This window comes from Echeneis naucrates, chromosome 15, assembly GCF_900963305.1.
Source record: "Echeneis naucrates chromosome 15, fEcheNa1.1, whole genome shotgun sequence".
NCBI lineage: Eukaryota > Metazoa > Chordata > Actinopteri > Carangiformes > Echeneidae > Echeneis > Echeneis naucrates.
The window spans coordinates 5,108,078-5,132,554 of NC_042525.1; the positions used below are offsets into that span (position 1 = coordinate 5,108,078).

A 24,477-nucleotide genomic window follows, 5' to 3' on the forward strand; every position below is an offset into this window, starting at 1 on the left:
ATTAGCTTGTCACTTTCTTTTCCTCTCAATGTCCTCTCTCATCCCAAACACCGCTGGCGCAGGAGGGATTAAGGAAAAAGGACGACTGAAGAAAAGATTGGAGATGAAGAGGGACAATGAGAGGTTGACGGATACCACAGCGCCGGGCCATTGAGTCCAGTTCTCAGTCAAAGGCCCATGAGGCTCCAGTTGATGAGGTTTCTTTGAAATGTGGGATGCCCGAGCAGTGGAAAATAAATTGGGCAACTGTAAATAGACTTATGCAGTGGGAGGAAAGAGACACACAGAGAGGGAGAAGCATTGGCTGGCGGGGCATTTTGTGCCAGTCTTGAGAAATGAGTCAAACTCTCCCTGCTCACCTCTCGCTCTCTCTTTATTTCTCTCCAACCTGTCAGCTCCACTGTTATCTGATGGCTTTACTGATGGAGGCGAAGATGGAAGAGGACAGAAAAACAGACGCAGAACCCCCTCCATTCAAAAGCCAGAAAAAAACAAAACAAAAAACAAAAAAAAAAAAAAAAAAAAAAAAAAAACTCTTGTAGGTACCTCTTTTAAAAATGAATGGAAGCGTTTTTCCTCCCGTGTTAAAAAAAAAAAAAAAAGAAAAGAAAGAGAGGAATCAAGACAAAAATAAAAAGTCTGCGGAGATTAGAGTCTTCCTACCTCCCTTGTGTGTCTTTCAGATCACTTGAACGCCTGAACCAATGCAGGAGACAGCTTGAGGCAGTGGGGGGGCGAGCTGCAGGGGGCCAGACTGCAGTCTCTCCCTCTCTCTCTCGCTCTCTCCCTTTGGGTTAGCTGAGTTCTCCTCAGATCCATAATTGCTGATTTTTTATTTATTTATTTATTTATTTTTTACTTTAGTTCTCGTCCCGTCTGTTGCTGATACGGTAATACTGTACAACACTTATTTTCACTGTGATGCAAAACCACATTCAAAATCTCAGCCAGTTTCTCAGTTTCATATAACCAGTGAACTCGAGTCTTGTGTTAGGCATTTAAATCTAAAAATAAAAATAAAATCCTAATTCTGTTTAAGTAACTAAACTACAAGTGCCCTTCGAGTGTAAAGTAGCATCGAGTTATTTTTCTCCAGTTAAAAGTCATTCTTTGTCTATTTTTTTTTTTTTCTGTAAAGATCACTCCATATCAAACAGGCTAACAAACATGAAAAGAAATATATATAATATAAATATATATATTTCCTTTCTGCTGAATCAGATTGATCTGCTTTTGGTGATGTGCTGCTGATATGTTCATTTCAGAACGACACAGGAGACAAAACTCACCTCTCTGATGTTCTCATTTACCGCTGAAGGCAGATGACAACATACCAAAGTATCTGGTGGAGTTGGCACACAGACACAGGCCTGGCTTTCTGAGTGGGGGGGGGGGGGGCTGATTGTTTTGGTTGATGTCTCAACCATCTTGAAAACATCTCAGTGACGGAAGGTAAGAAAGTCTTTTATGCCACCATTTACATCACTTTATACCTCAAGTGCCTCCATCCACTCCAGCATCAGCCAGCTATTAGATCCAATCTACAGCGGTTACACAACAGGGAGGAGCAGGCTGCTTCTTAAAAACTGCCATGTTTGCGCATAAAATCACCTTTTTCTCTCTTCCAACGCCTTCAATTTGCTGGCTGCTTTTTCTCTTTGGTGTGTAACATTTAAACGCTGCTAATGTGCTTTTCTATAATGGGAAAAATGTTTTAACTAAAAATCCAGTGCAGTATCTAAACCCGCTGAGGTCTGTCAGTGGTTGTTTTGAGGGGGGGGGGGGCTCAGTGTGCCTCAGTCCGCCCGCAGATGTCCCTCCTCGGCCACTGCGGGGCGTCGTTACCCGCAGCCCGGCGGAGGGGCCTCGGAGCTCCGAGCAGGCGGGCACCGCTGCAGTGTTGCAGGAAGCGGCTCGAATTTCACCGGGGGTGCCTGTGTGTGTGTGTGTGTGTGTGGGGGGGGGGGGTGACACCCACCGGAGTGAAGGAGGAGGGCAGTGTGTGGAGACGTAAGGAGGAGGAAAAAAAAAAAAAAAAATCTAGTAAACCTGACAAAGCGTCTGAGGAACAGTGCGACGGGCTGACGGCCGAGGAGCAGGAGGAAGACGCTGTTTTCCGGCGGGGAGGGACGCACACTGATGGATTTTAGGACACAGCTGACCCCCCCGGTGCAGTTTATCCGCCGCGTCGCCTCCTCGGTGTCCGCAAACTTTCTGTTTTAGTTGACAAGCGCGCTTTGCTCGGGAACACTGGACATGTTCTGCGCCCCAGAAGAAACTTAACAGACTGGGAGGAAAGTTTCAGCTGTGCGGGGTGTTTATTTTTCTTTTTGCTGTTTGTTTTTTTTTTTTTTTTTTTTTTTTTGTGTGTGTGTGTCTGTTTATGTGTGTGTTTTTTTTTTTAGAGCTCTTTTCGAAGGATAACGCGTGTAAAGTCGGATTTCTTTGCATGGCAGCGGACTACACTGCCCCTCCGGTTTGGATTATTTCCTCCGATCTGACTTGATGCCGGTGGATTGTGGAATAAGCTGAAAACAGGCAGAGCCTCGCACATTTTGGTTTTTTTGGTCTTTTTTTTTTTTTTTTTTTGGTGCATTGTGGAGTTGGAGACATTCCTCCCCTCTGGATTCAGCTCATGCTCTCTCTTCTCTTATCTGTGCATGCCAAAACAGAGATCTCCGCGATTTTAGTCCTCCCTGGTAAGTATTTGGTGTTTACGATAAAGCTCAGCTGGGAAAAGTCCAAAGCCTCATGTGTCAGCTTTTCCTGCTGTCATGATAAAGACTGCGTGATTGTAGAAATGTTTTGTGCGTCGTTGGCTCGAATCTTTGTTTTTTTTTTTTTTCTTTCTTTTGCCTGAATGACAAAATCAGATTTTGCTTTTACTATTTCTAGTTACCTCTCAAATTATAAGAATGGATCTTGTAAACTTTCTATGTTTGTGCAAAGTTCTGCATACAGTTAGCCATCTCACCCATAAAAATAATGCATTGCTTTTTTTTTTTTGTCTTTTTTTAAAAATCAGTGGAACATATCCCCGTTTAGTTTAAGACTCATACAACATCTTGCATCATCAGTTTAGGACCCATTAACAAGTGTCCTGGTTATTTATTACTTTGCTTAATTTTCTACATTGCTTTTATGGTGCCAATTATCCTGTGAGCTCAGTTGTTTTTTCACTGCTTGGTGCCGGAGCCCTAAATCACTGAGCAGCTCCAAATGAGCCCCCCATTGTGGAAAAGCCAACTGATTTGAATTTCAATAGGGATTCAATCAGTGCCAAGAAATTTCATTCAAAAGCCCGAGTTGAAACGGAGGCTGTGGTCACGAATGGAGCAAAGTCCCGCATGTGTCCTCATGTCATGTCAGCAAGACGAGAAAAACAGCAAGTTCAGTAAAAAGGAGCAGATTCAATCAGAGCTCTGAAGGTTTGGTGTGAGATTTTATCCTGGGCAGTTTTTTTTTAAATAACAATTCCTGCAGAACTATTCTGCAAATCAATATTGTGCAAGAAATATTACACCCTCATTTAAATAAACAAGAGTAGGTTTCTGGGTAAATGGTCTATTTTCGTCCTGCCTGAGTTTTTATTTTTTATTTATTTATCTGGAAAACACTCTTTGACTGCTGCACTGACTGCTTTACAATTCATTAATAATTCATCTGTCCTGAGCTGTGACGCCGCAGATTTAGTTTCTATAACTGCAGAATCACGCCAGTTTAGTAAAAGTTGCGGGTGTCCGGATCATCCAGACCTCCTGAGCTCGTCCGCCGGCTGTTTGTCGCGTTTCTCCCCGGGGGAGGGGGGGGGGGTGAGTTAAGACGTAAAAATAAATAAATAATTAAATGAGGGTGTGCACTTTTTCAGCTTCGCTCTCTAAAAGTCAAATTACATGTGTCTTTGCGGGTAAAACCGATCGATCCCTCCAGCTGGAGCAGAAAGGGGCGCACGGAAGCGTGACTTCACCAAACCTCCGGAGACTCTTCTGTGCGGTCGAGCCGCAGATGTCTGGCTAAACAGATCTGTGTGTGTCTGTGTGTGTCTGTGTGGGGGTCCCAATATTACAATATTGCGTTGCAATTTAAGCCTCGCTGGCCTCATAATCAAGTCACGAAAATGCAATAAAAGCCCGGTTACGAATACAATTAACATGACTGCAGCAGAGCCGGCAACAGGTTTGGTGCATCTGTTGAGCTTCAGACTAAGCTGTTTCCAAAAAAAATTAAAATAAAAAAAAAAAATAAAAAAGAAAATCAATTAAATCGGTGCCACATTGGCCAATCTGTTGTCTGTGTTGTTATTTCGTGATCTAAGAGGATATTTAATTATGAGTTTGGAAAAGTTGAAAACAAGCTGTGACTGTGGAGGACACGAAGCCACAGTGTGTGTGAATGGGGCTTTTCTGAAACATCTTTCAGTGCACATAATTACAGATTGGAGGTGAAGTCAGATGCAGGGTAGTTGTGTGTTGACTCCTGGTGCCTCACAGTTTCGGTATGTCTGTGGCACGGCTTGTTTGACAGCATTTTGAAGCTCTGCCTCTGTTGCTTCCTGTCTTGTTTGCTCGGGAATAAATTCAGGGAGAAATTGGTAGTCTATTTGAAAATAGAGTAATTATCCTGCAGTAATATTTTTCCCCTCCCCCCTCCTCTGCCTCCTCTGTTCATGTTTCTATCCATCTCTTCACTCGATGCTCTGCCACCGCTTTCCTTTCCTCGCTTTGTCTCTCAGTCCAGGTGATTGGGTGAATTCCAGTGAGTGACAGGCCGACCCGGCTGCAGTTGATGGTTGGGCGGACCCCCTCAGATGGGATCAGTGTCCAGGGGGAGGTGGAGAAGGGCGGTATGGGCCCCCACTAACGGGATGGCCTCGTGGGCCTGGCTGCTGGCCGCCGTCCTGCTGTCCCTGCTGACCGCCAGCGTGGCCCGGCCGCCCCTCACCGCCACCAAGGAGGAGGAGGCCACTCTGGAACCTGAAGGTAAGCAGCGGGGGGGGGGGGCAGGGAGGAAGAGCCTTGGGGAAAAAAAACCCCACATTTGTTGGGTTCGGTTTTTTTTTTTTGAGAGCAGGTGGAGATCTGTCAAGTTTGTTTAGCCCCTCAGGCCTGACTTGAGGGGTTTTGATTGACTTGTGCATCCATTCTTTAGAGTTGTCTTAAACTAAGTTTTCTTTGGTCGATAGAAATCCACGATGACGCTCCTGCTGAATGAGGGTTAGGCTTTTCATATTCCTGCAGGGGAATTGATTCTATCATGATTTGATACATAGTTTCACTGTTCTCACAATCAATTTTGCACTTAAAAGTTAGTTTTTAACTCTCTTGCAGAGACCAGCATGTCAGCTCCTCTGTAACAGGCAGCTTAGAGAGAAAAGCAATAAGATTTTGGGGGGATTAGAATAAATAAACCAAAGGAGAACAGCTAACCTTGGCATGATTAGCCTCAGGTTTTCCTCACCAGCAGGCTCATGATTCACACCCTCTTTTTGGTTTTTATTTCTCTTTCTGATGTCAGAGCAGACTTGAGTGTTAAAGGCAGGTTTGTGACCTGCTGTGAGAGGGTGAGGGTGGGTCAGTGCTTATGCTGGCATTTCTCGAATGGAAAGAAGCACAAAGGGAGAGGTGAAGATACCGTGTTCTGCTTTTTACTTCTTCTCAAAAAAGTTTAAACAGATTCAGGAATTTAATGTTTAGATTTCCGCTTTTTGATGAAACTTTTGAGAACGCTTTCAGTTTGCCTTTTCTTTTGAGGCTTCACCATTTTGTGTCTCGAGTCTCGGAGTCTGGTCAGAGACGAGCTAATTAGAGTTGTTGTGATGGATGGTAACTCGCATTCCAAAGCCTTTTGTTCCTGGGCTTTAATCAGCATACTAATTGTAAGTTAGGCCGACAACAGAGCATCACTTTTTTTTTAGGCCACCTCCCCCATCTCCCTCTATCGCTGCACGCAAATACTCACAAACAAACACACACACACTGCACCCTGTTTTGCCCTTTGACCTCGGGGTCAGGTATCATTGTTGCCTACCTTGATAAGAGGCTGCCTGAGCTCTCCTGTCTGGTTGTTGTTTTTGTTGGTCTGTCTCAGACTGCTTGGCTCCAAGCCGACGTGTTCAGAAGCCCCATGTGGGCCGGGACGCTGTGCTTGCCGCACGGCCTAAGACAGGAGAGGGTGAGATGAGGGAGAGTTTTCCAGAGTTACACAATCCTCCAGGAAAGCTCTAAGAGGATTTTGGCATATTTCACTTCTCCTTTAGATGGAGAGATTACAGAGGGCTGGGCGGCGGTGAAGTCATGTGACTGGAGATTAAGTGGCTAGACCTGGGGGTCACATGATGGGGGATCAACAGGGCACAGAGAATGTGGCCTGCTCGTTGGATCCTGGATCGGTTTCCCGGCTGCACATGACAGTTTTTTTTTTTTTTAAACTGTAGCTGTGTGATGAAATCAGAACGTCCACAGCTTCAGCTTCTGTTCACCACTGGTGTCACCTGTTTGTCTGGTGTCACATGGATGTTTGGGACAGACTGGTTGGACCCATCCACCCACAGAGATGTTTGGGATCTCCACCACACACCCCCCCCCACCTCCTCTGCTGTAACTCTGTCGGCTGTGTGTGTGTGTGTGTGTGTGTGGGAGCAGTAATTGCTGTAGATGCATCAGATTGTATATCAATGTTGTCTCTATGGAGCCCACGCCTGCACCCCTGGTGGCCCTGCTAGTTTGTTTACCTGCGGCTGCTGTAACAGTAGTAGCAGAGGGAGTGCGCTGGTTAAGGCCTCCACAACAGGCCTATTGTTGTCACTGTATCCACTTCAGTATCAACGGAGTGTTTACCTCGTCCAGGCGCTCTCCATTTCCAGTGATTCAAATACTTCGATAGCAGCGGAGGTGCATATGCGTATGTTGAATGCTGGTATTCTCTGGTCTGTGGTCTCTGTGAGTCCTTCTTTAGTTCGAATACTGTATAATGTGGAACAAATGTGGCAGCAGGCTGAATGTGAGTGCAGCTGACAGAAGAAAAAGTCACGGCTTGGCTGTACTTTCCTGTGAATCGCTGCCAGACTCTGCAAAAGAGCTCTGATCAGCAGAGTGACGAAAACTTCAAAATACTGCAATTAAGGCTACATTATGTGACTCAAGAAAAGGATGGCCGTTTTTGAGGAAAAGAAATGTTTTGTTTCATGAGTAATTTCTGGCCAAAGTAAAAATTTGCACTCTTGCCATGTTTCTGTATTGAGTTTTCGTTTGTGCGATGCACCCATTTTAATGCCTTATATTGAACCGATTGTTTATTTTATCTAACAGTTTAACAGTTAGGTTGATAGTTTTCAGTAACTGTCGGTCCGTTTCTGTGTGTGCAGGCTGATTACCTTCCTGTTATTCTGTGCTATCTGCACAGTAGGAGTCCAGCTGTAAAAGTGTAAAAGTGTCAGCTTGCCGGTTAATGGCATTGCTTGTGTGTGTGTGTGCGCCTGTGGCAATGGAAGTCAACTCAAAACAAACACGGTGTGTCGGTCGGTGGTGTGGCCAGGGGGCAGTTGGGCTGAATATATGGCCTTCACACAATGACTTTTATTAGCCTGCCTTTGGCTGGTGTTAATCCTGAAAGTTCAAGTGTCTTGGTCAATGTCTGTGTGTGTGCTTGTGAGAGGCGGTTATTTGTTTTGGCCATTGGTCCAGAAAATACTTTGTCACTCTGCTGCTCAATCTCACACCTGTCCGATAAGAGGCTGGGAAGAGCTGCTGCCCGTGTGAGCCTGTGCCCCAACGTCTGAGTCAGCAGGGACAGAGCACAAGAAAAATAAGTATAAAAGCATAATCAGGGTTAAAAGAAATCACTTTATTTTGCATTTCGAGTCTTGTTTTCAGTGGTGATCAAAAAAAGACTCGTCTCACAGACTCTGGTGTGATGATCAGATTTGTTGTCTGCATCAGCCTCACATCATCATCACTCCATCTTGTGCCTTCTCACTATCACAAAGGGAAAAACAGCTTCTTGCAACATGATTGTGTATCATAGAGCTGAAACTATCAGCAGCATCAATAGTTTTGATAGCTGGTTGAGATTTGGGCCGTTAGTTGGACAAAACAATACATTTGAAGACGTTCCCTTGAACATTGAACTTCTTTTTTTTTTTTTTATTCTTTTCCATAGTTTAAATGACTAATTGAAAAAATTATCAGCACAATTATCAATATATATCTACCTATTCTATAGTTGCAGCTTTAACATTTATACATTAATCTGATTCTGTATTCAAGATTAATCCAGAGCAAAGTAGCATCAAGCTCTGCTCCAAGGGTCAGAATTCAGCTTCAACCTAAAAGGATTTGGGAGATAAGGGTGAGCCAGGGGGTTAAGGAGTCGGGTGGGGTTCAGGGAATGCCCTGATTAGGGGCGAAAGGGGGTGGCTGCCTTAGAGGGGCTGTTGCCATGCAGGCCAGCAGGAGCCAGTTCATAGAGCTGCTCCTTTTGTCAGAAAAAAAAAAGGCAAAGGAAGGATTTAAATGTGAAAGGAGATGAGAAAAGGGGGTAGACAAGTCATGGGATTTGGCTACGTGAGGAGGATGCAGAGGGAAGAGGTGAGATACAAAGGAAGGATGAGAAGGGAAGCAGAGATGGCGTGAATGTGCCTCTGCAGAAATAAATTCATACTATCATGTTCGCAAGAAAGAAATCTCGTGCAGCCTAAACTCCGCCCTCAGCACTTTGCTTCTGGCCAATTTGACAGAGGGACAGACGTCAGGGAGGACACTGGCGAGAATTGCCGCATTTTGCTGCAGACTGCGAGACTAATTATTGCCAGACAAGACAGTGTGAATGAGGACGGGGAGATAGCGCGGCGTGGACAGCCTCAATCCTTCACACCTGATAGACCTCTTGTAATAACTGTCAGGGAAGAAGGGAGAGATGGGTTTTTGAAATGGAGATGTGCTTCAGAAGGAGAGAAGCGGGAGGATAGTGATGAAGGAAGGAGGGAAGAAGAGATAACTGGTCGATTGAAACCGAGCAAATGTGTGTGTGTGTGAGAGAGAGAGAGAGAGAGAGAGAGGGAAAGGGAGAGGCTGCTTCCCCCTTCCTCTGGTGTAGAGGGGGATGAAACTTTGCAGAGATGAAAAATCTGCAGTAAAGTGTTTCAAGTCTCCAACTCAGCAGGCACCCCCGGACACTTATAAACTCTTTCCAAGTCAAGTACGGTGTGTGAGTGTGTGTTTGGGTCTCGATCTCCAGGTGTGCTTCTTAAAATTCAGGCTTTTTAAGTGCACTTTCACCTTGTGTGTCTGTGTGTTGATGTGACACAGGTTCCCGTGAACAATCAGGCCTGCTGGAGGTGACAACAGGTTTGGTAGGGTCAGGGTTAGGTCAGCGGGGTGAGAGTCGGGGGTGGGGAGGCGTGGGAAGGGGGGGGGGGGAGAAGAGGGCAAAGCAGGACGGGGAGGTAAAACAGGAAAATGAAGGGGCAGCAGGAGGAGGAGTTGATGAAGAAGAGCAGATGGACACAAAAGAGATAAGAAAATGATGAAGACAGAACTAACACATCCGTACTTTATCTAATCAGATTTCCCATTTGGGGAGAGCTTTCTCTGTTCTTTTCCCTTCCCTTACTTTTCCCTCCTTCCATCTCTCCTTGTTTCTCCTTGCAATAAGTGAGTATCAGCTTTCTATGAAGTTCCTCATTGCCTTCAATGTGCTGACAGACAGTACAGCCTGTGTGTGTGTGTGTGTGTGTGTGTGTGTGCATGTTCCAGGTGTTGAGTTGCTTCGTCAGCCTAGTTCAGGGGCCCCCCGTGTTAAAGTTGTCCATACCTTGCTTGTTCCCTGCAGATACCCCTCACTGCTTTGTGTCCCGGTTGTTATGACACCTCCGTTAATTTCTGAAACCCCCAAATTAAAGAATAAAAGAAAAGCTAGAAGTAATAATAAAGCCAGAGAAAGAGGCCTCCGGTGTGGAAAACCAGGTCATAAATGGTAGCTGAGACAGCTCCCATCAATCAACACAGGAGCTCCGCCTCGTATCAGACCACACACTCAGTGCTGGCTGGTGAGGGAGGGGTTAATTATTTCTGGATTGAAGGCAAAAGCAGAAGAAAAAAGACCAACACAGGAACCGTACCTGTGTGTCTTCTTGCCCAGAGGGAATGTTTTAAAGGCTCGAACACATGCCTCGACTGCTGGCTTGTGTCGGAATGACTTTCCCTTCCTGTTGAGTGTGTAAAGTGTGTATGCACACCTTACGTTTAACACACACAGCAGCACATAATGGGGGGTGGGATGTTGTTGAAAAGGTGCACTGAGGTACAGGAAAAGCTGGCAGTGCCGCCGCCTCTATAATTACACCTATCAGCGTTCAGCCAAACTCTGCACATATACCTTCATCACTTATGCTTTTCCACTGTTGCTATTTTTCCTCCTCAAAGCTTTTTAATCCCTCCCCTTTTTTTTTTTTTTTTTTTTGACCCATTCCAGACACACACACACACACACACACACACACACACACACACACACACTCTGACAGTTTTTGACATTTTTCTAACGCAATAAAGAGGGAAAACTTGGAATTTCTCACGAATTGTTGCAGCATGTTGAGACCTGTCTCGGTCTGAGATGAGTGAATGTACAGTTGTGTTTGTGTGTGTGTGTGTGTGTGTGTGAGACTTTTGCCTCAGGGTGACAGGATTTGGCTTTAGTGTATATGGCAGAAGCCAGCTCGTATTTCAGGCAGGTTTTCCCCCTTTTTGCTCCACATTCAGCCAGCCTTGAGTTTTCTGTGTATACGGATAAAATCCATTGTGATGCAGAAATGCAGTCTCAGCTGTGGACGCTCAAAAGTTCCCTTTTTATATATAATGAAGCTTCACCTCGTTCTCCCTCTGCTATTCTAAAAGTCAGAGGACAGGGTGTCCACACATGCGCTCGCAGGCTGACTTGGATTTCCTCCCAGAAGTGAAGATTTTATGCACTTTGGAGTCGACCCGAGTTTCTTGCTCTCTGCCTTGGCGAGCAGATCCTGTGCAGGGGTTGACGCTCCTCCGTGGTCTCGTGTTATGAAAGAAAATGAAGCCGAGAGGGATGGAAAACAGGAGAGTCAGGCTACAGACAGGTCAAGGTTTTTGAAGCTTAAACGCAGAGTCAAAAACCAGAGAGAAGCCAAAACAGAGAACACCCCCATCCCTCACCCCTTCCCTCTCCTACCCCCTTCCCTTGCCTGACAACTGCTTCCGTCCTGGACCTTTCTGGCTGCTTTCCTTTCTGATGGGCAGGCTAGCTGGAGTTTTATTACCTTTATTTTTTTTTAGCCTCAAGAGACCTGCCTGTACTGCTCCTACTCACCTATACATAATGGCTGCTTGGCATCTACGCTAAAATGGAGTAATGGTTGTGGGAAAAGAGGGGGGGGTGGGGGGGGGTTGTCTGTCAACACAACTCGTAAAGCATCATTTGTTATTATTTTTGTTTCTTCCACATATGCTGCTCTGGCCATAACTGCATGCTCTGAAGCTATAAGCACCAATCACACCGCACACTTGATAACAGAACAGTGGTATTTTCCAAAGGGGTCCATTTCAAACGACTGACTGACTGGGAGTTTGTGGTTTGTGGTAACACATTTGGTGTGATGGTTTTAAACAAACGGGCCTCTTCTTTTCTATATTGCTCCTCCTGCATAAGTTGATTTAAGCATCCGTTGGGGGTTATATGGTGTTTTTGTTTCTTACACTATGGCTTGTTTCTTCCTCTCCCACCTCTCTTTCCTCCTTCTTGTGCACCCTCTCTGTCTCCTCCAATCCATCCTTTCCCCTCCTTTTCCCCCTCCCAACCTCCCTCCTTCCCCATTCGCTCTGCAGAGGCATCGAACAAATACCAAATTTCTAAGCCCACGGTGTGCTCAGTGCACCCAGGGGAGGTGCTGAAGCTGAGCTGCCCTCTGCCAGCGACGGGGACCATCACCTGGACCAAAGATGGCAGCTCTCTGGGCACCAACAACCGCACACTGATAGAGCAGGAGGTGCTGCAAATCCGTGATGCAACGCCCAAGGATTCAGGCCTGTACGCCTGCACCAGTGTGGGCAAAGACACGGTCTGCTTCATAGTGAATGTCACAGGTGAGTCAGGGATCAGACAGGACAGAGCAGGTGAGGATGGGACAGGGAGTTTGGACCTGTCGGAGCAGATATGATCAGCGATGAATGTGTGCGTTTTGTGAAAGTCTAGTGTAGTGAGTGTGTCTCTGTGTAAAATTACAGTAGACTGGGACCAAAAAATGGCCGCAGTCTTTTAAACAATTGTGTACAACTGTGTGAGAATGCGACAGCGTGAGGAGTTCTGCATGCAGTAGTGTATGTGTGTGCATGCGGGTTGTGAAAGTGCGGCAGTAACTCAGTGGTTACTCTGTGCAGATGCCATCTCGTCGGGGGATGATGAGGACGATACAGAGCGATCGGAGGACTCTGGGGCGGACGGCGAACAGATAAGTGAGTATGGGAGGAACAAAAGGAAGGTTGGATGAGTTGTGATGCGTTACCCTTCCTCACTGACTCCCATAGATTAGGCATCCTTGATCAAACCCCACACAGCGTAAACAAACGTTAGCACCTTTGATAGTATCTGTTATGGTGTCCTACATATTCTGCTCTGAAACGATGCAAACCGTGTCTGATAAATGGTATCAATGATATGTCATGATAACCCTTTTGGCCATGGGAAAATAAAAAAAGTCAACATTTTTAAGGAGCATATGTGAAACACATGTCTTTTAGGCCACATCTTAAAGTAGACTTTAACAGCATGTCACATCTTAATAGCTAAACACTGACAAAGACCTAATCCTTTACTGAAATAATCCATTTAGCTTTGTGATTATTAACCCAGCTGAGACTGTGATTGTGTTTTTATGATTAAGGCTAGAGGAAAGGGAGATGGTCTGTGTTCTTAGGTAAGCGATGGCTGCTAGTGACACCAAAATAATGTCAGCTCTTTTTGGAAATGCATCTCTGCTGCTCTATATCTTTGCATTGCAGTCTAGACCTACACTGTGTAGTGTGTTGTGTGTGTCTCACAGGCTACATGCTCCAGGGAATACAGGGATTCTTGACATTCTTTCAGCTAGTGTCTCTCAGGTAGTCAGGCCTCATGGAGCCAACCAGCCAGTCGCTCGGTCAGCTGGGCTCATCTATTATGAAAGACACCCATCTGGACCCAGTTACCCACCTGATGGGCCTCTGCAGGTGTCTGAGTGTGAGAGAGAAAAGTTTTACCCTAGTTTGTCTGTGCGTTGGGGTAGTTTTGTGTTATGTAGCCATGTGCACACATGCATGCCTTCACATACACAGACGCTCAGAAATGAGGGGGCTGAAGTAAAGACGAGGGTTTCCACTTCTTGTTAAAATTCTCCACACGCATTGCGGCTCTCTGTGAGTTCTCCTCCTCCACTTTTGGGTTGACTGTAATTGCCTGACATCCATTAAATATGATGGGGGGGGGGGTTCAGCAAAAAGGAAAAAAAAAAGTGGGAAGGAGGGAAAAGATCCAGCCGTTCTGGTGGTAATAAGCTGATTGGAAACAAAGGAAAGCTGTGGTGGCTGTACAGTCACATTTTCTCATTCTGCGTATTTCTGAAAATTCAAAATCAAATTATGAAAATAAATGGGGGGAAAAAGAGGAGAAGAAAAAGAGGCGGTGGGGGGAGGGGGGGCTTGTTGGATCCGCACCAGCACTTCTCTGAGCATGGCGTGGAGCCTTGGCCCCAAGCCGAGGACTGGAGCGAGGGAGGGAAGAGGGTGCGTGTAAGCGTGGGAGGGAATGAGAGCGGGGAGTGTGGGGTGTAGCTTTATATTTGTGGCTTTTTTTTTTTTCTTCTGGAGCTCTCAGAATGGCATCAGGCCCAGAGCATTTTGATTTGACTTTGTGTAGAAGAGTGAACAACATAAGTGGGTGAAAAAAGTTGGAAAGGGAAAGTCTGGAGTGTCAGCAGTGGGTGGTGTTATTGGAGGAGACATGGAAGAGCCTCTGCAGAGATCTGTGAAGATACTGCGCAGGCGAAGGAAGGCGGTGGGCAGGTGGAAACGAAGGTGATGGTGATGATGTCATGACTACAGAGCCACGTGGAGCTTTTACTTTCTCCGTTGAGTTCTCTTGTTTTTCTTTGTTAGCATGATTGTTTTTCGTCATCGTGCCTCAACGTGCCTAAAGTTAAGCATGTCAGAGTCGATCCGTCCGCCCAGCATATTTATGAATAAAAGGGTTAAAACATAAAGCACGCTGTTGGTGTTCAGGGTGAGGCGAAACTGTACTGGGGCCTTTATGATCTTAATTTGGATTTTAAGGACAACATTTTTCTATCAACACTATGTATGTATAAAGGCATTGGGAAGTGGTTGTTCGCAGAGCCATAAACGCTTCATCTGTGTTACATGTAACTCAGAAATAGTGATAATTAATCAAAGGGACAGAGAGGATGTTTGTAAAGATAAGAAGTAGAATCACTGCTTAACTAGAAACTGTTTGGGACACTGGTGGATTTATCTCTCTGGAGGAATTTGGAGAAAAAAAAAATCCTGACTCATAGTGCAGGGGTTAGATAACCTCAGCTCACCCCAGGCCATCTTAGGATAAACAGCCATGTGGGGATCCGGATGTACAGCGCTTTGGGGGTGGCGGGGGTTCCTGAAGGCCACAGTGGTTGGGCCAGTGAAAGTTTGGCTTCATCTGGAAAGAGGTCTCAGGGGCATCTCGTTTGAAGTGCTGCCCCTCCAGACGGGGAGCATGGGAAACAGCACCGCTCACCTTTCATGTCCCAACCTCATCCCCTGACCTGGCTGCCAGTTTGGGGCCAGAGGTCATCTCAGAGAGACAGCCCCGCGATGAGCCAGTCTCCACCTAATCTGTCTCTGTCTGAGTGGATGGACTGATGGCACTGAGGGCACTGAGGGGTGAAGCAGCAGGAAGAGAAGTGCAGATAGTGAGAGTGAGGAGGAAGAAGAAGAAAGGAGGAATGACTAATAATAGTTTGAGTACTTAACGTATGCATCCACTCAGGAAGGAAGAGCACTGTTTACTGACTTTACCATCCAAGTATGCACGACTTGTCCGGTTGTGCACTCCAGAGAAAATGATGGGAGGTGTCCAACAGTATGCAGATCGGACAGGCTCGAATGAGAATCGGGGGAGGGCAACTATTCTGCTGGGATGTAAATGTATGTTTTTGGCTCGCGCTGAAGTCAACGGTGTTTTTAATCTGAGGGTATTCCCTGTGTTGTTTGTGCTCGTGCTATACAGGCGGAAAGTGATCATGTGGAAGACCGTTTGGGTTGTTGTTTGACTTTGAATTTCTCTTCCCCTCTGAGCCCCATCTGCTAAGGCAATCACACTCCCAGGTGCAGGGAGAAAGGGCGGGTGGGGGTGCTCGGAAGAATATCCAGCTGACTGAGACTCAGAAATTGGGAGAAAAGAGGGAAGCAGAGAATTGACAAAACACAAGGAAGGTGATTTCAGTCAGAGGAATGGTAACATTTTCCCGTTGATGAAGCTGGAAGAAAACTCACGTTGACTAACGTGACATTCATTTTCTCCCCTGACAGCACATAATTATTTTCCGAGGGTGATAAGCATCCCTGGCCCTGCCGTCCATATCTAGCCAAGTGACAGGCAGATAAACAGGAGAGCTATGGTAATTGGAGGAAGTGGAGGGTCAAAAAAAAGCTGCTAAGTGGAATGAGATGATATTGAATGTGATGGTCTAGTTACCCTCTTGGCAACGCCCAGCCACATTTCTCCCCTTGGAGCTGATATTTTTCCCCCCTCTGCAACACCCCACTGGGCCGACAGGGAAAGTGTGTGTTTTTATTTAACTATTTTTGTGTGGAGCTCTGGGTTGTGTTATGCAGACGGCGGGTCAGTCAGCGCTGTTGGAGGGGAGGGGGGCGGGATGGGGGGGGGGTGTTCTGTGGGAATGTTAAGAATGGTTCGGGTTTGTCTCCTCTACAGTCAGACTTCCATGTATGCCAGGCCCAGCTGGTCCCAGATCCTGAAGCCAAACTTGGTGAGGACACGATCAGCAAATCTCACTCACGCCAACTGCTCTCTGGTTGTAGGTGCTCCGTATTGGACCTCGTCAGCGAAGATGGAGAAGAAGCTGCACGCAGTGCCAGCTGCCAACACAGTCAAGTTCCGCTGTGCAGCGGGAGGCAACCCCCGGCCCAAGCTGCGCTGGCTTAAAAACAGCAAGCTTTTCCGCCAAGAGGACCGCATGGGAGGGTATAAGGTAGGATAAACAGTAATACATCACACTTTTTATTACAAATGTCAACTCGCTGCCTTCTCTTGCGTTTTACTGCTTTCTGTGCTACAGCACTCCTGGACATTTTTGCGAATGTATTAACACGGGATGCTGAGCCTCCCTCCTCCGGTCGTTCTCTGACTGTCCTTTCACCCCTTTTCCACCCTTCACTAGAGAGACAGGAGGAGAGTAGACGGCGGAAACGAGGGCAAAGTTTCTGCTGTGAAATTGGAATTGCTCATCCGTGTGCCTCCTCTCACCAGGATACTTTGCAGAGCCTCTCACTGTAACTCGAAATGGTTCTTTACCCCCAACAATTAGAAACCTAAGCCCCGGAATGAAGGGTTAAATGCCCCCAAACAGTAATGTATAGAGAAAGCAGGTAGCGTCAAGGTTGAGATGAGTCGAGAATGCTGAGGTAACTCAATCGGGGAGAACAGGTCCCACTGGCTTTACTTGGAGGGTAGAATGTGATTCCAGCATGTGATTCTGTTGTCATGAAATGTGATTTACAAACTATTCTTGAGCTGGTTAAAGTTTAAACCAAAGCAGCCTGTTGTGCTGTGCAGCTTTTAACTCTATAAATGAACAATCACTAATTCTTGGAAGGACAATCGGAGGAAACACAACTTCAGTAGTCATTAGTAATTGACGCGTCAACTTAAATTATTATTAACTTTCTATAGGAAGTGCAGCAGTTCTGGCAAGCCAAATAGTTTCACTTGTGACACATATTTTTAGAAATAAAGCCTGAGTTGATTGATATGTGGAGGAAATACCTGCATCTGTATGTCATGGGAAATTAAAGCTGGTGTGGTTGTGTTTTATTTCCTCTTTGTTTAATAAAAGCTGAAAACAACTACAAACCTGAATGTGAAGAATTCCTCCCCCGTGACGGAATATATTTGGACTGCATTTATTTTGCCTAGATTCCTTTGTTTGTCAAAACAAGCAGCATTTACTGTATACTGATAAACTGGAATGACGGTTTAAACGGACAGCCATGAAATTCATTTATGAATAGGCGCAGTGATGCTGAACGAGTCTGAGGCTCCTGGTTAATGCCTGATGTTTTATGAGGAAACGCACATCGCTGCCAGGAAAGTTTAGACGCAGATTATGTTGATGTAGCTGGTAATGTCGCTTCCCTTTGGCGTTCAGAGGGCTCATTACAGCGCAGACAAAAAACTGCCGTGACGTGACGGAAACGATACAGCCAGGCTGTCAGATACACTGTGGGCAGATCGTTTCTCTCTTTTTGTCAACAAATGTTTGGACAAAAGCTGTACCTGAGCCCAGCCCTGTGGCATAATCTCTCTATTGTGAGAAATGTAGGTCTGTACAAGCAGTAGCTACAGCCTGCCTTCAGTCTTGAGACGGAAACACTATTGTTAGCTCTCACCTGTGGATTCCACATGCAGGTGAAACTAATTTTACAAGTAATTTTGAATGAGAGTGCTTAAAATGGCTCTAGACGAGACAGGTGGGGCTTATAGCTCAAGATAACAGTGACTTTCGGAAGAGTAACACAGTTAACAGGAGGTGCACTGAGCGTATATATTGATTCATTTTTATCTTCAGGAAAACTGTAGCCAGCTCCACTTCATTGAGCTCTCAAAGCAACTTAAGACTGATAGTTTAAAAGATATTGGAATACATTTTTTTTCCCCAGCATTTGACGTTAATAAAGAAAATATGCCGACGTTGTGGAGCCACTCTGCTGGAATCAGGCTTCCATCAGACTCAGTATTGTTTTCCACCACATTGAATCAGCTCTAATCTTTCCCTTTTCCAACCCAATCCCCTCACGGCGTGTTTTCTTAAATCATCTTTTGTCACATTTTTGGTGCCCGTTAATTCCTTTTAGTACTTCGAGTTCTTTGTGTCTCCTGTTGAGTGTATTTCACCCCCCCCCCCCCCCCCCCGCCTGTCATACCCAGGTCCGCAGCCAGCATTGGACCCTGATCATGGAGAGCGTGGTGCCGTCGGACAAGGGCAACTACACCTGCCTGGTGGAGAACAAGTTCGGCTCCATCAACCACACCTACACTTTGGACGTAGTGGGTCAGTACCACAAAACAAACGCATCTGCATGGACAGAGTACACCTGTGAGGCCAGTGAGTTTGGGGTGTGAAGGAAAGGAGAGGCCAGCTGAAAGAGTTCTCACAGTGAGAATCGTTTTTGTGTGTCGGTGTGGGCTTGATTGTCCAGGTGCAGGTCAAAGAGGAGCTGCCGAATGTGTAGAAGCTGAAACTACATCTGTCTTCAAATTTAGTTATATTAAATCCTACATTGATAACGGGACTAAATGTGATGATGATGATGTTCCCTCATAGTGTGTGTGTGAGGTTGTCTAACAATCAATGTGTCTGAAAGGACGTGAAGCACTGTGGGCTTTGGTGGTTGTGACAGTTTTCCATCACAAGGATGTTTGACGGCTCTCAGACAATTACACAAAAACTATTTAAAGGTTCATTTCACTCACATCTCCAAAACCATTTTTCCGTGCGACTGCTTTTGTTGAATTATTTCTGCAGAAAATTGCTGAGTGGAGTCTGTTGAATATCCAGAGGAACGGCGTTTCTGGAAATAAGAAGACATTGTTGTTCAGTTCCTAAAATGCAATTTTCCATGATGTGAGCACAACTGTGGTTAATAATACAGAAATTGTCCACATGGCTCAATCCCACAACGGTTAAGTGGAAAAATCTGTTTTTCAAAATTTTGTGTATGTGTGTGATTTGGGCTGACGGACCTTTTTAAGGTCGCCTCTAATATGATGGGGACTTAAACCGGTGGTGACTGAGCGTTTAGTGTCGCTGTCTGAGGACTCTGAGTGCTGACCTCAGCGCTATCACACTGAGTTCAGATCCAACTCACTCAACCCCTCACTTTGACCTTTGGAGCAGAGAAAGCAAAGTGTGTTTTTCTGCTCAGTTTGCAGAATCAATACACAGTCGGGACAACAAGGGTAGAGGGATGAAGATAGTAGATCGATATTTGCTTGTGTGTGTGTGTGGTGTGTGTGTGTGGTGTGTGTGTGTGTGTGTGGTGTGTGTGTGTGTGTGTGTGTGTGTGTGTGTGTGGTGTGTGTGTGTGTGTGTGCGCATGCGCGTGCAGCAACTTTGCCCTCAATTCGGTGCAGGCCCACTTTCCTTTAGCCTCACTCGAACCACTACACAAGCAATCGGTCCAGATCAAAGTTTATCTGACACAGTTATTCTTCTAAAGGCTGGTCAATAATCCACAGATAACCCGGAGAGACCTGCAACTGCAGCAGTTTGACCCACAAAAGAACATTTAAGGGTCACTTCTGGTGTGCGACAACTGTGTCTGTATGTGGAATTATTCTCCGACTGTCTCCACTGTCCCGAACAGAGTGACTGTAATTTCACCCTTCTGTTTTCATTAGTGTCTCCACGGTGATAAGGAGTATTATTTTCCTGTTTATTTGATAAGGACTGAACACCTGATTTTTCCACAGAGAACATATAGGCACAAACTCAGGAAGGCTCATATACACTCCCCGTCCCAGGCCCCCTGCTCTGCCTCCCCCCTGCAGTTCACTAAAGCTCTCCTTCAGACCACATATTTCTGTTTTTTGTTCTGTTTTATTGCGGAGCAGTAAACCCTCTCTACGTCTGGCTCCACAGCCACTGCACCCTGGAAACCTCTTGCTTCATTTTCCTCCATTATAGCCGGGTGGGCAGAGGGAGGTGAGGGGGAGACTAGAGAAAAGGAGGGGAAACAGACAGAAATGGCTGGTCTTATCAGTTTTTTTTTTTTTCTTAAGTGACCTGCAGGAGAGGCCATTAAAACTAAAAGAGGCCAGCCCTTTCTGGTTCAAACTGGCCTCTGGAGAAAGGGCCGCGGTGGGACATCCTCCAGCAGAAACGAGGAGTCAAACCAGACATTGGTTCTTTCAGTCAGTCTCAGCGCTGTGCTTTGTTGGTAGCCCCATGCCTATCCTGTACCGTGTGGTGCCCTTCCTGCGCCGGTACCCCTCCATGACACTTAGGGCCTTGTGTGCCAACCGACCAGGTTACCCAGAGTTCACCGGTCTCGCATGGGACAGCATGGAATGCCCTCGGTCTGTCTCCTCACGCCTCTTCCCGCCTGCACTCGACTAATGACTTAATTGATAAATGGATTCATGTTGATCACAGCAAAACAGACCGCAGGTTTTTCTCTTAACTTTTTACCTTCTAAAATTTCTCTGCTTCTCTGGTGTGATGTCAATGGGGCATTAAATAACTTCTCTGCACTTGCTCATGGCCACACATGTGCACACGCACGTATATTCCTTTTTTTAATTTAGGCAAGAATTGCTCCACAAACTTTTATTGTTTTGGGTTTCTCCATAACCATGATGTGGCCTATTTAATGACACCATGCACCCATTCTTTCATTTCATCTGAGCTGTCAGCAGTGCGGCTTTAACTGGCTGGCCCAGCTAACATTTGGATCAACCATGATAATGAAAGGTTTGAATATTTTTGTTTTAATGGCAGCTTCGATGGTCCTTTGTTCCATCGCTCTCTGATCATCCTAATTGAGTTTATTTTCCACACAGCTTCAAAAGTTGTCTGGTTATTTTTCTTTCTGTCCATTTAAAAAAATATATATAAAAATGCAATACTAAACTATATTATGTGTAGAACGCTTAACAAAGAGGGCAGCGGATGACAGAGCTTTAGATTTAAGCCTTTTCTGTTTGGGACCGATCGTGATGGAGAGGAGGCTTGTGAAAGATGGAACGAGGGCAGAAAAAGAGGGGGAAAGAAAGAGAGACAATAAACAAGGCGAGCCCTAGGAATGTGCAGGAAGGAGGGGGGGAGATGGGGAGAGAGGAAGGAGGGGTGGGAATCATCTGATCTGACAGATTTCTGAAAGAAAGAAGACGGGCAGGCAGATGCAGAGAAGTCTCTGCCTTCTAGCTTCTGCAGTCTCCATCTGTTGATCCTTTCCCTTCCCCTCGCTCACCCTCCTAATTCTTTCTCCCTTTTTAGTCCTCCTTCTTAAACCCAGGCTTTACCCTTCATCACACAGCCTCATCCCCTGACCATCCCCCGTGACCCACCCCCAACCTTACACACACACACACACACACACACATGCAGAAACGAGCTCACTGCACTTACCTTCAGGCTTTGTTTTGGAAAGGCAGAGCCACCCCAGGCTGAGTGATGTCATTCTGTGTCTGTGTTGTGGCAGCGGTGGCAGTGGCGGGCCGATGCTGTCAGTGTGGGGGTTGGTGGGCTTCTCTGTGTAGTTGTGAAGGCCGGGCAGTGTTTTGAAAGAGAGCATTGTCAAGCAGGTCTCACTCTGTTTGGATTTGCAGGCCAAGTGTTTGCTTGTAAAAGAATGCAGATAGATGTGATGTGGGGGTGCTACAAAGGTGTTTCACTTTCAAGACTGGCACATAGTTCGGCTTAACCCCCTTCACTCATAGGCAATACACAGTTCTTTATCTTCTTGAGATAAATGCCTCCTCCTCTTTGTTTTGCGTGAAGCCTTCAAAAAGCCACAGATAAGAACAATGCAACATGATTTGAGCTGTCAGGGATTCTGGGAAGTGTTCACACTCACAGTACACCAAGTTCTGCTTTTGCAAAGATAACGCTTCGTCACATTAATAAAAATTTCAGGTTTGACAAAAAGCCAAATTGCCAAGTTTGTGATTTCACAGAAAATTTCCGCCTTTCCCTTCGACAGAGCGGTCCCCTCATCGGCCTATCCTGCAGGCCGGCCTCCCAGCTAACACCACTGTACATGTCGGGGAGGACGCTCGCTTTGTCTGCAAGGTCTACAGTGACGCCCAACCTCACATCCAGTGGCTGAAACACATCACTCAAAACGGCAGTCGCTACGGCCCAGACGGACACCCCTACGTCCGAGTGCTAAAGGTACGTTCTTCCATTTTCTCTCTCACAGTTTATCCACTTCATGAGAAGCAAATCCTTCCCTCTTTTTCCGCGCTGTGTTTTAGGTTGCTGGATTTTCAGAAGAATTTCGAAATCTGTTTGAGAAACTAATGATTATATCCCCTCCCTTAGGAACTGATAGGTCTTTCCCATGCATCTTGGTGGTGACTCCAGCTTTCCCCTCCTTCTTGCAGATTCACAACAGTAACTGTAGTCATGATGTTTGTACGTCTGCCTGCTGTCTAACTTTCCATGTTTAAGTTTTAAGTACGTGTGTGTTTGTGTGTGGATTGCAGCGATCAGGCATTAACAGCTCCGACGTGGAGATGCTCACCCTCACCAACGTGACACAGGACGATGCTGGAGAGTATATCTGTAAAGTCTCCAATTATATAGGCCAGGCCAACCAGTCGGGCTGGCTGACGGTCATTCCAGGTAACCCTTGAGACCAGCCCCCATCTGCCTTCCCTCCCTCCTGTTGTGGTTTCCTGGGCTTCGTTCCTGACCTGCTGTGCTGTGGTGGTCCTGGGGCTCACAGACCTTCTCTTCCCCCTAATGTTTGACCTTTGTGTTTCAGCTGCTGAGACTGGTGCAGCCTTGGAAGCACTGCTTGGATCTGCATACCTACACGCTGATATTGTCACAGCTTGCATCTCTTATTGTTTTGCAAGCTGTGCCAAGTTGCTGTATGGTGTTGCAGCACAGTGCTTTCCATGCTCTCTGTGGGTTTTTTTTTTTTTTTTGTTTGTTTTTTGCATGTGTCCAGTCCAATGTTCGGAGTAGACTGGTCTCTTGCTAGATTCTGTTGGTGTTGGGAACCTTTTGGGTTTCTTTTTTATTTTTGGTGTGCCAGCTGAATTTTCCTATGTTTTGCTGTCATACTGGGTTCTATCTGTGTCTTTATTCATGGAGCCTCATCCGCCTTACCCATGGAAACTCCCAGCATCCTTTGCACTAGATGGGACCACCACGATGGACGCCATCCAGCTCCTTTTATTTCACTCTTGGTGTTGTGGGTCTCATTTTTTTTCTCTTTCTCTCTCTCCCTCTGCCATCTTTCTGTGTGACTTTGCTCTCCCCTCTTCTGTTCTTCGGTCCTCCTCGACTCTTATCTTCCACCCTTTCTTTCTTCTTTTCCTCCTCTTCTGCCCTCCCAGACCGCAGGCGTTAACACCACAGATAAGGAGATAGAGGTTCTCTACTTGCCCAATGTAACACAGGAGGATGCTGGGGAGTATACGTGCTTGGCGGGTAATTCTATTGGGATCTCCTATCACACTGCTTGGTTGACGGTGCTTCCAGGTATATACACGTGTATACTGTCTCTCTTTTCCGTTTTCTTTTTTCACTCTTATATAAAACGGTTATCATTTCATTCAATGACCTCTACACAAGGCAAGTCCTCCCAAAGCCTCGTGCTCAAATGTTTGTTTACTATAATCAAGCAGCACAGTCCACAACAGAGACTGTGTAACATGAGAGTGGGGAGCATATATTCTATCATCTCAATTGGCAAGCTGTTAAAAGCAGATAATGATGAAGTTTACAGATTACTTTTTATAATGAGAAGGAAGTGGAGCTCCCAGAGCAGCTTGAGTGTCTCCGGGGAGGGTTTGTCTCACGACTTCTTCTTACCTTCTGTTGCATCTCTCTCCTGCTCCTTGGGGGAAAACACACTTCAGTTTTGCATGCCAAAGAGATCCACTTTTCTTCAACATGTATTTCACAAAATTTTGCCCATCCCTTTTCCTGGCTCTGATAATTGCCCACTTCTATGATCCTAATTTCTTCTTGAAGTAAAGATCGAAAGGTGAAGCTCAGCTTTGAGTTGGCTTGACTTTCTCAATTATCAGGGCCAAATACTGTTAGTCTACACAATGAATGTGACTACTTCATGCATGTGTGTTGTCTAAGTTACCAACTTGACGTATCCGATTTGTAACCATTGCTGCGTGTTTGGCCTGTAATCCTGCATTCCAAAGAATCAAATACATAAAATTCAATATCTGCACAAATTCTCTCCAAGCTTAACAGACGACTTCCAGCAAAAAGTAGGTTGGGCATTAAAAAAGATCGATTGAGGGTAGATGCCTGTCTGCAGCCCTCAATGTTGCATTGAGACAATAGAATTGTTTTGTCTGTAGACAATACAGAATAATGATCACAGGCAAGCCATTTCCTCAGGGAGTAATATCTAATATTTATGGTCCTCTATGTGCACCGATGGCGCCATTGAGGCTGTGGCTTCTGTGTGCATGTTAAGGTTTTTG

The 24,477-nt window shown here is 45.8% G+C and overlaps 1 protein-coding gene across 6 annotated transcripts in view; it reads left to right on the forward strand.

Annotated features, from left to right (window-relative positions):
- The first annotated feature begins 2,037 nt into the window (after positions 1-2,037).
- Positions 2,038-24,477, forward strand: part of fgfr2 (fibroblast growth factor receptor 2) — a 35,879-nt gene continuing 13,439 nt past the window's right edge. For 2 of the 6 annotated variants that reach the window (XM_029520507.1, XM_029520509.1), the window contains exons 1-8: positions 2,038-2,699; positions 4,733-4,979; positions 11,853-12,110; positions 12,405-12,479; positions 16,098-16,267; positions 18,223-18,346; positions 21,999-22,189; positions 23,365-23,509. In XM_029520507.1, coding sequence (XP_029376367.1) covers positions 4,808-4,979; positions 11,853-12,110; positions 12,405-12,479; positions 16,098-16,267; positions 18,223-18,346; positions 21,999-22,189; positions 23,365-23,509 — 1,135 coding nt within the window. In that variant the 5' untranslated portion in view covers positions 2,038-2,699; positions 4,733-4,807. Of the gene's footprint in view, positions 2,700-4,732; positions 4,980-11,852; positions 12,111-12,404; positions 12,480-16,097; positions 16,268-18,222; positions 18,347-21,998; positions 22,190-22,503; positions 22,643-23,364; positions 23,510-24,477 lie in introns of all 6 variants that reach the window. The other 4 variants (XM_029520508.1, XM_029520510.1, XM_029520511.1 and 1 more) reach the window with 3 other exon arrangements.